Source organism: Chrysochloris asiatica, unplaced genomic scaffold, assembly GCF_000296735.1.
Source record: "Chrysochloris asiatica unplaced genomic scaffold, ChrAsi1.0 scaffold00032, whole genome shotgun sequence".
Taxonomy (NCBI): Eukaryota; Metazoa; Chordata; class Mammalia; order Afrosoricida; family Chrysochloridae; genus Chrysochloris; species Chrysochloris asiatica.
The window spans coordinates 4,694,325-4,708,180 of NW_006408550.1; the positions used below are offsets into that span (position 1 = coordinate 4,694,325).

Sequence of the window (13,856 nt, forward strand, 5' to 3'; positions counted from 1 at the left end):
TTCTGAGGCTGTAAATCTTTATGGGAGCAGAAAATATCTTTTTCCCATTTAGAGACAAGAACACTGAAAAATCATATAAGGGGGAAAACTTGCTTGATAGAGAATGATTTTTCCCACTTCACTTAGAACATTTTATCAAAATGGTAACTTAATGTTGATAAATAGGTTTACTCATCAATGTGAACAGGCATGAAATCACTCAAAGTTTTGAATTAAAAAGGGCCTATAAGAAAGATCTGATTATTTTGAAATACCAAATAGAATTGGGTCTCCATTACTTCACTTACTTTCAAAAGAGATCGCATATTACTTAGAAATGGGTGAACTGGTTAAATGAAAATAAAACGCCAAAACAGGACCTGAACAAATCAATGTTTTATTTGTACATGACTTTCCAGTTCTTTCTAAATGGTATTCACTGCATTTTAGGCACCACTATTCACAATCTAATTCCTTTCACTTTGTGTCTAATATGCATTTCTTCATGTTACTTTTTTACTGTGCATGCCAAACTACTCAATTCATCATCAAAATACTCATTCCAGCAGCTGGTACCAACATAAAAATTTGACTGTCAATAGAATAAGTATGATAACATACAAATATGATATTTTTATACTAATATCTGAATTTTTTTGGTATTGGACAATGGGCTACAAACATTAAATCAGGTATAATGCATATCAAGTTAATGTAATATGTTTCTTGCACAGTGTCATCTTGTTGAAAGCTTTCCTTTGGATGTTCTTCTTCTCCATCACCCATCTGTAATTGGTGGTGTAGGGTCAGGTGATTCGTGCAATCAATCCTCTTCCCTCTGGACTGGTAAACGCTCAGGAGGAAGAACTGATTCTAATTTCTGCCAGCGCTCTGGAGGCCACAGAATATGTGTTGCATGGGCATGTAGAAGTCCCAGGGAAACCTGAATTCATGAGAGACATAAAAATAGTAACAAAGAAATGGTTTAGAAGTTATAAATATAAGTATTGTTGTTGTTAAGTACTATCAAGTCAGTTCCAGGTCTGCCATTTCAGGGAAAGCTGATGTTGCTATCAGACGATGACGATGGTAAACACAGTAAACACCCACAGTCTAGCTTTATATATGTCACTGCTGCTGTTGTTAGGTGCCATCTAGTCAATTTCAACTCCTAGTGACTTCCTGGGATAGAGTAGAAGAACTCCATAGGATTCTGTAGGCTGTAATCTTCAGATGATCCGATCTTAGTTCCACAGAGCAACTGAATGGATTCAAATTGCCAATCTTTAGGTTAGCACCTGAGCACTTAAACCATTACAACATCAAGGTAACTGCTCAGATGCCAACATAAAGGTCCGTAGTTTCTTTTCATGAGCAGCTCCTTGGAGAAAGATGTTGTCTGCTTATATAAAGATTTGTTGATGTCAAGTCAGTTCTGGATCATAGTGATTCTGTATAGGGCTTCTGAGAAACAGATGGTGTGTGTGAACTGCCGAGCTTGCAGTCCAGCACATTATCCTGTAGCACCATACCAGGACTCCATACAGATTGTTGCTGTTGTTATTAAGTGCAATTGAGTTGGTTGAAACTCATAGAGACCCCTATAGAGGGTTTCTGAGGAGCAGCTGGTGGGTTTGAACTCTGACCTTGTGGTTCATAGCGCAGTGCTGATGCTACAGTGCCATAATAGGAGTCTTGGAAATCCTACAAGGCAGCTCTACTCTGGGGTCAGAACTGATCAACACACACCACCACCACCACAAGCAGCTCATTTAATCTTCACAACAACCCCCCATTACCTGTCAGTTTGTCATGCTGTGGTGGCTTGCATGTCACCAGTATTTTAAATACCTGCAGAGTCACCTATGGTGTATAGATTTCAGCTGAGCTTCCAGACTAAGACAGACTAGGAAGAAGGAGAGGCAGACAACATCTGAATGTTTAGCAACCTTTTAAATAGCAGTGGGACACTGTTAGCACTAGAATATTGAATACTGAAACATAATGAATAGTACCAGAATATTGTCAGATACAGTGCCAGAAGATGAGCCCTTCAGGTTGAAAGGCACTCAAAATACAACTGGGGAAGAGTTGACCATGATGATGTGAATTGAGTAAAACTTTCGGGACCTTCATTTGCTGATGGGGCATAACTCAAAATGAGGAGAAACATCTGTAAACATTGACTCTAAGAAAATTGGAAGTTCTCAAAAATGAAATATATAAATAAAGTATTTTTTGTTGTTGTTGTTAAGTGCCGTCAAGTTGGTTCTGAATATAGGGTTTCCAAGGAGTTGATGGTGAATTAGAACCACTGACCTTGCAGTTGAAACCAACCTTATGGTCAAGTGATTATCCTACAGCACCACACCAGGACTTCATCCTCGGTATCAGTGAGCTGAAATGGGCTGGTATTGGCCATTTTGAGTCTGACAGTTATATGGTTTACTATCCTGTTAGAGAAACATACAACCAAGAAGGGGAAAGAAGACTGGACACATAATTGTCTTGCAAGGCACACATGGGGCAGTAAATTTAACTTAGAAAAAGACTTATATTTTAGTGAATAGGAATTACTCTATCCTCAAGTCTGCAGAGCCTGGTAGCATAAGTCCATAAACCCTAGCTAGCTCTAGCACAGTGGAAAAAACTAGCATACAGGGAAGGCACAATAACAACTTACTTGGTCTGGCTGTTAACCTTAACATAGCACTTCAGAGCCAGACCTGGGTCTTGAACCACAGTCTTTGAGGTGGTGCACATGTGTGAGAAATCAACAACCAACAAGAGAAATGAAGGTTCCAGGAGGTTGTATATGAAATCGCAAGCTGTCAGCTCTATCTGTGGGAAGAGACAGGGACAGGGGCAGACTGTGGAAGCAGACCATCAATTGTTCAGATGAAAGTTCAGGCTAAAGTTGAAGAGAATAAAAGTAAATCCACAAGAACCAAATTTTGAGCTTGAAAATATGTCACCTGAATTTAAAGATCATCTCAAGAATAGATTTGATGCATTAGACACTCACTAATGACCAAAGACCAGAAGAATTATGGGATGGCATAAAGAACATCATAGAGGAAGAAAGCAAAATTTCATTAAGAAGACAAGAAAGAAGGAAAAGATCAAAATGGATGTCAGAAGAGACTCTGAAACTTGTTCGCTGCATAAAGATGCTAAAGCAAATGGAAGAAAAGAGAAAGCAAAAGAGCTGATCAGAAAATTGCAAAGGGCAGCTCAGGAAGACAAAGTCAAGTATTATAATGAAATGCGTAAAGACCTGAAGTTAGAAAACCAAAGGAGAAGAACATACTCTGCATGTCTTGAAACGGACAGAACTGAAGCAAAACTTCATTTGCAATATAGATGGATTCTATGGACAAAATGGACTCCTGATGTGGCGCTGCACGATCAGCACTGGACTGCGAACCACAATATTGGCAGTTCAAATCCACCAGCTGCTCCTTGGAAACCCTGTGTTGTTGTTGGTAAGTGTCATTGAGTTGGTTCCAACTCACAGTGACACTGTATACGGTTTCTGAAAAGCGACTGATGAGTTTGAACCACCAACCTTGCAGTTCAGTGTTTATACTCCAGCACCATACCAAGACTTCTGGAAACCCTATCCAGGGCAAAATAATGAAATATTTGATGCAAAAAGCATCAAAAGAAAATTAAAGGAAGACACAATATTACTGTAATAAAAAGAAATGGTCGATGTTCAACTGAAAGAAGTCCAATGTGCATTGAAAGCATTGGCAAAGAACAAAGAAAGCTCTGGGAAGGGATGGAATACAAATTGAAATCTTTCAATAAACTAAAGGCACTCACTCATCTGTGCCAAAAAATTTAATAGAGAGCTACCTAGCCAACTGATTGAAAGAAATCCATATTTGTGCCAAAGAGATGTGATCCAATAGAGTGTGGGAATCATCAGGCAGTATCATTAATATCACATGCTAAAGATAAAAATTCAAAAATGTCTGTAACAGTATATTGACCTACGACTCGCATAGGTTTAAGCCACATTCAGAAGAGGACATGGAATGATGTATATTATTGCTGACATCAGATGGATCTTGATTATAAGGAAAGAATACCAGAACGATGTTTCCCTGTGCTTTACAAACCATGCAAATGCTTTTGACTGTGTGGATCTTGACAAGCTACGGATAACATTACAAAGAACAGGTATTCCAGAACACTAAACTGAATTCATGAAGAATCTGTTTATAAATCAAGAGACAGTCATTCAAAGAGGACACTGAATGTTTTAAAATTTGACAAGGTGTGTGCCTGGGATTGTATTCTTTCACTAGACTGTCTGTATGCTGAAGAAATAATCTGAGAAGCTGAATTACATGAAGAAGAACATGGCATCAGAATTGGAGGAAGATGCATTTAACAACCTGAGATATGTAGATGATACAACCCTGCTTGCTGAAAGTGAAGCATGGTTAAAATACTGATAAGTTCAAAGACCACAGCTTTCTGTATGAATTGCACTTTCAACATAAAGAAAATAATCCTTACCAAGGGACCAATAAATAACATTGTGATAAATGTAGAATTGATTATAGCTGGTATCCACTATCAACATGCATAGAAGCAGCAGTCAAGAAATCAAACGACGTATTGTATTAAGCACAAGACCTCTTTAAGGTGTTGACGAGCAAAGATATCAGTTTGAGGACTAAGGTATGCCATGGTATTGTCAATAGCCTCATATGCATATGAAACTTGGATAATGAATAAGGAAGACTGTAGAAGAATTAATGTATTGATGTTATGGTGTTGGAGGAAGAATATTAAAAGTACCATGGAATGCCAGAAGAACAAACAAATCTGTGTTGGAAGAAGTACAGTCAGAATGCTCCTTAGGAGCCAGGATGACAAGACTTCTGTCATACCTCAGACATCTTATCAGGAGGTAGCAGTCCCTGGAGAAGGATATCATGCTTGGCAAAGTGGAGCAGTAGTGAAAGAGGTAGACCTCCCACAAGGGTGATTGGCATAGTGGCAGCAACAGTGGGCTCAAGCGTAATAACAATTGCAAGAATGTTCAGACAGGGCAGTACTTAGCTCCTTTGTGCATAGGGTCACTAACAACAACAACAACACTATCACCACAATTTTACAGATGAGAAATTATGTAAGGTAAAAACCTGTCAGAGAAGGAAAACATAAATATTTTCACTAAAACATGCAATAGAAAATTCTAAAACTGCACCCTATCATAAATGGAAAACTTTCAAGATGTGGAAAAACAAGACACCATTCAGTGATTTCATTGTATAACTACTACCGTGAGGTGGAAACGGGTTCCAGAGTTCTCATCCATAACTACTGTGCTAGAAAGTCTTTGTGCATAGACTCAGGATTTCCTATAGAATGCACGTCTTCTCAATATACATTTATCTATAGAAAAGGCCTAGAGACTTGAAGAAATATGTTTTCCAAAATATTGCTCACCTACTAGATTGGATCTGAGATTGAGCAGGTTAAGCTCTATGGAAAGTGTACCCCATGAAGAAAGTTAGAAAATCAAGGGAAAGATGGAAAAGGTAGACTAGGAAGAGAAGGAAAAGAATAAAATACAAAGATAATGGCAAAGAACTTCCAATGAGCAGAGATAAGGGAGACGGAACTTTTCTTGGAGTCCCTAAGGCTTAACCATTATATCACCAGGGTTTCTTTTATATGAGTAAGATCGTTTATATATGCGAATCCAGAGAGAGAGAGAGAGAGGGATTCTAAACATCACTGTATAGAAGAAAGTGCCTATCTTGTTTAAAATGCAGATCAGAGCCCTATCCTCAAAGATTATTCTTCTGTAGGTCTGAGGGTCATCACTGTCTGTCCGTTTGTTGGACAGTGTTGGATTTCTTGGTCAGATCAAGAAGAAAGGTCTGGTGATCTACTTCCAAAAATCAGCTAATAAAAAACCTATTGGTCACAACAAGATCTTGTCCAACTCATTTGCTTCAGACATGTCATCAAGAGGGATGAATTGTTAGCGGAGACTCTCATGATTGGCGAAGGAGACTATTAGTGAGATGGATTAGCACAATTGCTGCAGCCGTGGACTGGAACATGCTGACCAGTGTAAGGATGACGTAGGAAGCAGCAATATTTTATTCAGCTGTACAGAAGGTCACCGTAAACTGGATTCAACTTCATGGAAGCCAACAACAAAGGTTGAGATGAAACCTGGAAATCCGTGTGCACCTGTTGGTACTATCAGATACTGTTATACATGTGTTGTAAGCTTCCAAATACCATTACATTTTTTAAGTGCTAGACCTAAACCAAGTATATGCTAATTACTTCCGTGCTTTCTTATAGATTAGAGCTCCACAGGTATTCCTCTACAAACATTGCTTGCATCAGTTCATCTATTGACTAGAATCTATATTAAAAACTACACTGCCCAGAAATTCAAAGCAAGGGGCTGAACGATAGAATCCCAGTGCTTAAACCACTGTGGCATAAGGGCTCATGTATACATTTATGCATTTTTTTCCTGAACCATTTGCAAGTTATTGATGTCATATTGCCTTTACTCCTAAATACTTCAGCAGGCATTTGAATATGGACTGGATGTTAAGCAGTATTATTGCAGCCAATATAGAACATAGAACTCAGACGTTTCCTACATACAAACAATACTATCATTACATGCAAGATATTTAATATTGATATAACAATATTATAATATTCTAAAATTTCCAATGTCTTCTATAGCGGTTTAATTTTTTAATTCAGGACCTTGCCAAGGATCACAAACTGCCCATGATGGTTTTAGTTTGCTTCAGTTTATATTTAGTGCATACTTTCATCTAGAATACAGGTCAGTTGTCTTGAAAAATATCCTATATCTGAGGTTCTTATTCTTTCCCCACAAAAACATAGCCGATATTGTATTCTTCCAGTCCCATCATACCAGAAGAAACAAAACATCAGTTTGGTGATGTTACTTATTTTTTTGTGCTTGGATAATGTGATTTGGACCAGATTTCTCCTTAGTAAATCTCTTCCCTCTTATATAACTAAGTTATTTGTGGGCATGGCATTTTCAATAACAAAAATATCCTGTATGTCAACAACATTGCATATACTGGCTTTAATATTCCCCAATAATCCTTGCTTGAATCAACTATTACACTAGGGATTACCAGTAGCGTTTCCCCAGTTCTATAAATCTCTTTTAATTAGCTGACATTCTTTTGTGAAAATGTACTTTGCAACTAGACCTCAAATCAATTTATTTTAATATCAACAATTCTGTTGATACAATTCAAAATGTCTTACTATGCTTTTAAATCGGTTTCTTTGAGGCTCAAACATTCCAAGTTAGGCCAGTGGGAGCACCTATGTCTTTCACACATGTCTCCACCAGTCTTGGAGTATGTCCTTACTTTTTGGCCCTATTAGATGTCCAGGGTGACCTTGTACTTTACCTGTTTCACACTTGAAATCAGCTACTTCCCTAAGAAATCTTTGTTCCTTTTAGCAAGAAATGATACTTAGAAACCAAGGTCTGGTACTAATTGTGCTCATTATTTCTGAGGTCTTCAATCTTCTATGCTCTTTCAAAGGACAAATAAAAAACCATTTCAACCCGCAGTGTTCTTCCTCACCTTATCCTAGTCCCTATTTATACCCCGCCTCCTTGTTCCATAATTTGCAGCCTGGCTCTCCACAACATTAACATATTTACCCATTTCCTTTAGTATAATAACTCTGACACTATCAACAACAACCTTAAAGACAAAGATTTCTTTGTAAACATTAAGTGTGTATTGGCAAAATCCAGTGTTCAAAATTTACTTGAAGTCACTTTTCTTTTTAGTGAAGGTATGTTACCATTTGATATCTAGTTAGATTAATTTGTTCTTATTTTTAGTCAAGTTTAGGTGTTCTTAAAATCCTTTTTGATTTTATTCTTGAATAAATAATCTTTTACATGGTTCAAATATTAAACTGTTTTTAAAAGGTGTAGTAGGCACAATATGGCTCCTCAAAGATGTACACAAACTAGTCCTTCAGAGCTGTATGTTGTGATACATGGCAAAGGAGAATTACACTGCAGATGAGTTTATCAGTTGACCGAAAGGAAATTATCCATGGACACAAACGCCAATCACAAGGGTCCTTAAATCTGGAAAAGGGGAGTAGAGATAGAGAGAGGCCTGATGATGCAATGCTGCTGGATTAGAAGTTAGAGAAGAGAACTGTTGTTGCTGTCAAGTGTCGTCGAGGCAGTTCTGACTCATAACAACCCTGTATGGGGTTTCCAAGGAGCAGCTGGTGAGTTCAAAACAACCTCACAGTCGAGTGCTTATCCTACGGCACCACACCAGAAGGGGACTATGTGCCAATAAATGCATGTGGCATCTAAAAGCTTGAAAAGGTATGAAAATGAATTCTCTCAGGAGGAATGAAGCTCTTGTCAACAACTTGATTTGGGCTCACTGAGTCTCACACTGGATCTCTGACCTCAGAATTATCAGATAATATATTTTTGTGTTTTAATCCATAAGTTTGTGATGATTTGTTACAACAGATAGGAATACAAAAAAGAATATGATATATATTTATCCTGGAGTCCTGGTGTGGTATTGTGGGATAATGCGCTGACTGCAAAGTCAGTTTGAACTTTCAGGTCAGGAGTTCAAGCTCACCAGCCACTCCTTGCAAACCCTATACTGGGTTGCTATGGGTTGGAACCAAGTCAATGGCACTTAAACACAACATATATATCCTACAAATATATAAGAGATGGAAAGAGGATATTTACCTTTCCTGCAAATGCAACTATGAATATGGTAGAGCATACAGCAGGAAAAATGACAGAAACTTCTTAGATATTATCAAACATCTTAAAGCAATGACTTTCTAAACCTGGGGACTCATGACCATACTCTAAGGGGATACTACCAAGGTCAACTGACACAAAATAGTCCACATAGACATGTTCTACATTCTACTTTAGTGAGTAAAAGCCTATGAGCTGCCATCTCAGGTGCAGCTATTGGCTTCTCCATGTCAGAAGAAAAGTGATAAAAATGAAGAGGCTTAGAATGAATTAGTCCAACAGACCAATGAAACATGTGAACATGAGTTTCCATGACTCTGAGACCAGAAGAATTAAATGGTGCCTAGCTACCACTACCAATTGCTCTGATATGGATCACATTATCAAAGGTCACAGAAAGAATGGAAGAAAATGTGGAACAAAACTGAGAATTATTAAAAACACACACACGGGCATACACACCCAAAACACTGACTGACTGGTCAGAAAGAGACTGGAGGAACCTGAGACGATGGTCCTTGACCACCTTTCAGGTCTGGAAAGAAACTTACCTTCAAACGTGGCCCAATTTTCAGCCAAGCAGTAGATAGGTATACAAGGGGAACACCAACCCTAGTGAGGTATGTGAACATGGAATGGTCAATCATTCAAAATCAAAAGGGCTAAATTTACCTAAAGACAAAGCTGAGACGGGATGAGAAGGTGGGTGGAATGCAACTAGGACCCACAGGGAGGAAGCAAGAAAACTTGCTGCATGGAAATAATTGCAGTCATTGAGATGAAATAAGAAAATACACACAAGCAAATGCACATACATATATATGCTCTAATTCCCATTCCTTCTTCTCCAAGGGTTGCATACTATTCTCTTCTGCACCTTCATTTGATTTTCAGCAATATATTCTGGAAATTATTCCGTATCACTTAATAGAAATGAAGACTTTTTTTTTTTTTAAATTTACAGAAATCCCCCACCATACCCCTAGATTATCCTGATTTATCAAATTTGTTGTTGTTGTAAAATGCTTTTGAGTCGGTTCCGACCCATAGCGACCCTTTAGAGGGTTTCCAAGGAGCAGCTGGTGAGCTTGAACCGCCGACTTTGCAGTTCAAATGGCTTTGCAGTCTGGCGCATTAACCCACAGAGCCACACCAGGACTCCAAGACCCACCTTATGATCAGTGCTTTATCGCATAGCTCCGCACCAGGACACTGATTTATCAAATTAAAGGAATCTATATCTGTACTTTCTACTTAACTTCAAAAAATTTAACACACTCAGAAAATGTGAACCTAACCAACTTTAAAGAATTCCTTGACTGTATTCCAGAAGAGCATAAGTAACAATTCCAAACAAGTTAATTCCCAAGATATGCTTCTCTAGCCTAAATGATCTGCCGTTCTTACGGCCGTTTTTATCTTCTTTAGGCTCAGACGAGCTAGAGAACAGCTGGTATTCATTCTCTCACAATAACCTCTTTTTAGATGTGATAGTGGCTGCACATTGCACTCAAGTCTTTATTTGCTTTTTCAAGTTGTTTAACTTTTTTTTATACTTTTGATTTGCCAAACTTCTTGGCTGAAGTGTTGCCAGTATATTTGCTTGTGTTCTTAGTTTTGGACAAAATAATTCAATCCTGCTTTTTAACAACTTTCATATAATCAAAATTAGTTTTAGGATTCTTTTATTCCAAATACTATTTTCATTTTCTGAAAGGAAGTAAATCATTTTCACAATTATGACTAAAAGTAAAAATCTGAGCAGATGAATGATGTCAGTGTTTAAAGCAATAGTATGAGAATGTAACAGTTTGCTGTTTTATTTTTTACATACAGAGATTATGTAAACATTTAGAAAACAGAAAACATTTACTCTCTTAGCTGTAACAAGTCTTTATATTTTTAATTGATATAGCTATAGACTAGTGGGGGTCCTAAAGGAGCTCTCTGGTACCATAGTGGTTACAAAATGACCTGTGAGCCGCAAGGGCAGCAGTTGGAAACTACCAGCTGTTCCATGGGAGAAAGATGAAGCTTTCTGCTCCCATAAAGACTTACAGCCTCGGAAACCCTGTACAGGGCCGCTATGAGTCGGAACTGACTCCAAGGCACATAACCGCCACCACCACCAGTGGGGTCTTGGTGTGGTGCTGTGGGTTAATGCACTGAACTGCACAGTCAGTTTGAACCACAAAGTTGGTGGTTCAAGCTCACCAGCCGCTCCCAGGAAACCCTATAAAGGGTCGCTATGGGTTGGAACCAATTCGACGGCACTTAACAACAACAGACTAGTAAAATATAGTAAGTAAACCCTGGTGTGGGGCTGTAGGCTAGCACTAGACTGCAAAGTTGGTTGCAGTCTGCTCATTGGGAACTCTATACAGAGTCACTCTTAGTCAGAGCTGATATCACAGTAATTCACAACAACAATAGATTAGTAAAGAAAATAATAAAGATGAATATAAGGATTAAATATATGGACATTTTTGAAATGATGTATTACGTTGCAGAAACGTTTTGGCTGATACAAGTGACACATATCGCCATCATCATTTTCCTTTTTGCTACTACTTAGTGCTCGCCACATGATCTGTTACAAATGACTTACATATTAATGACTCATTTAATTGTCACAATAACCCTCCAAGGTAAATACTATTATACTTTCCATTCCATAGCTGAAGAAGCCTTGGTACAACAAGCTTAAACTTGCCTAAAGTTACACAGCTCATAACTAGCAGCGCTGCAGTGAGAATACATTACACTCTGGCTCTAGGTCAGGATCACCATATAATTTATCACTCAAATGAGTTTTTCTGACAGACAAAGGGGAAGCTTTATAAGTCAAGATATAAGTAAAACAAGGCTGGTTATGGACTGGTTTAGCACTGTACTACTAACCAAAGTCAGCGATTCATACCCATTGGCGTTCCTTGGAAACCCTATTCAGGGTCGCTGAGTCAGAACTGACTCAAAGGCACTTAACCACAGACAAGAATCACAGTGCTCTCCATACAGCTAAGTTTCCTGAAGTGACCAGATTCATCAAACAGAAAAACTCATGAATAAAAAAAAGCACTTTGCTGGACGCCAGTTCTACAAGATGTTACAGGACTGACTCATAAAAGAGGAAAACAAAGGAATATGTGTAAGGAGAAAAATCTTTTTTATTAAAAAGAGAGAGAAGGATGCTTAAGCATACACAACTTCCTTATCCCTATACCCTAACAGGTTAAGTACATTGACCAACTAACCATCCAACCTAACATTTACTGGAACTTGATTCTTCACTCTCCTACCTCTTTGAAGTATCATGTGTGACTTACTTTCCTTCAATGATGCTCAATATTTTCAGTATAAGGAAATTACTTTTACAGTAGATTTTTAAATGTAACAGCAAAAACATATTAAGTAAACCATTTCAAACCCTTAGTGGATAATTGTACTGTTATTGTATACTGAATGCATTCATCCACCTGTGTTAATGGGTCTCTTACAATAACTCTGCTGCCTCTAGGGGACAATGGGAGGGACCATGTACCCATGGATAGGGAATCACTGATCTAGAGCCATAGTTACCAAATGGTTTTGATTATACACTCTATTAACAACAACAACAAATTGGGGACTTGCCCCTATTTGAGTTATATTTTAAGTTGCTAACCCCAAGATCAGAAGTTCAAATCCACCAGCCACTCTGCGAGAGAAAAAAAGATGCTTTCTGTTCTGGTAAAGATGTACAGCCTTGGAAACCCTATACAGCTTCTCTATGAGTCAGAACTGACTTGCTGGTACTTAACAACAACAACAACAAACCAGATCTATCTTTGCTAAATTTACTTAGCCTCATTAGGAGAAAACTTTCTACACAAGCATAACTGGTGATATTCATTCTAAAACATTAAATCACCTATAGGTATTTTTGACAGTCAAACTCTATGAAACAATATTTAAACTTTGAAGAAATTTGTTTTAAAATACATACTGATTTTCCAAAACAATAAGTCAGCTTTCTAATGTGACATTTAAAGCCCTTCAGAGTCATGTCTTTCTAAATCTATCTTCATTACTTCTTAGTATGAATGTTCTGCTTGAAGGATCTCTCCACAGAGCATCTAATAAGACATGCCCATGTCTATCTTCAATCATTAGTGTGCTCCCAGTTTCTATTCTCTTCCTCATACTCCACCAACGCTCCAGAAAAACCCAACTCCATCTGAACTCTTTCATGGCATACTTCTAAGACACTCCAACCCACACCCATGTGTTTCTCTTGTCTCAAGGAATCAAGGTCTGGTGTTGGGTCCACTATACATCAGATCTTTTAATGTTTGAGTCAAATACATAAAGGCAGTGCCACACAACCCACTTTTCACAAAGGATGATGTAGTTGTAACCTAGTTGTTTTCCCGTGAAATGAAAAAGGTTGTTTGGTTAAAGATCTATCGTGGATTGTGACTTGTCTGCCATTGACCCTTACCTTTAGGTGTTTGTTTAAAAGGAAACCAATGACTCAGGCCTGGATGCCTTATCTAAACGAGCAAATCAAACAAAATGGTACAAAGTCAAGCTTGGTACTCTCACAGTTTCTTTCCTCCAGGATCCACCTCCTTTCTATCAAAAACAGGTCCCTTGCCTCACTGGGCTATCTACTGCCAAGTGACTGTTGCTAAGTGACTTTGAGCCAGTTCCAACTCATAGTGACCCTAGGAGTGACTGGTGGGTTTAAACCACCAACCTTGTGTTAGCAATCTAGTGCTTAGTTGCATCTGAAAACCAACTATCCTCTCATTGAGTCATGTATTTCTAAGTTCCACTCACTAGAATTAGAAAACTGTTTATTATTGGGTTAATGCATATATTTTGCTTAGGCAAACAAAGGTTAGTAATAAATGAGAACCACAACATTTTTTTGTGGTTAGGCCAGCAATAGCTAACATAAAGTAAAATGTTTTCTTTTTTATTTTCTTACAGTGCTTTGCTAAGGAGCTCTGGTAGCGTAGCGGTGATGAATCGGGCTGTGAGCCACAAGGTCAGCAGTTCGAAACTACCAGCTATTCCG

The 13,856-nt window shown here is 38.1% G+C and overlaps 1 protein-coding gene across 1 annotated transcript in view; it reads right to left on the reverse strand.

Moving 5' to 3' along the window:
• Nucleotides 1-802: 802 nt before the first annotated feature.
• Nucleotides 803-13,856, reverse strand: part of LOC102812110 (mitochondrial inner membrane protease subunit 2-like) — a 1,190,436-nt gene continuing 1,177,382 nt past the window's right edge. Inside the window, exon 7 of the mRNA XM_006859288.1 lies at nucleotides 803-922. Coding sequence (XP_006859350.1) covers nucleotides 803-922 — 120 coding nt within the window. The remainder of the gene's footprint in view (nucleotides 923-13,856) is intronic.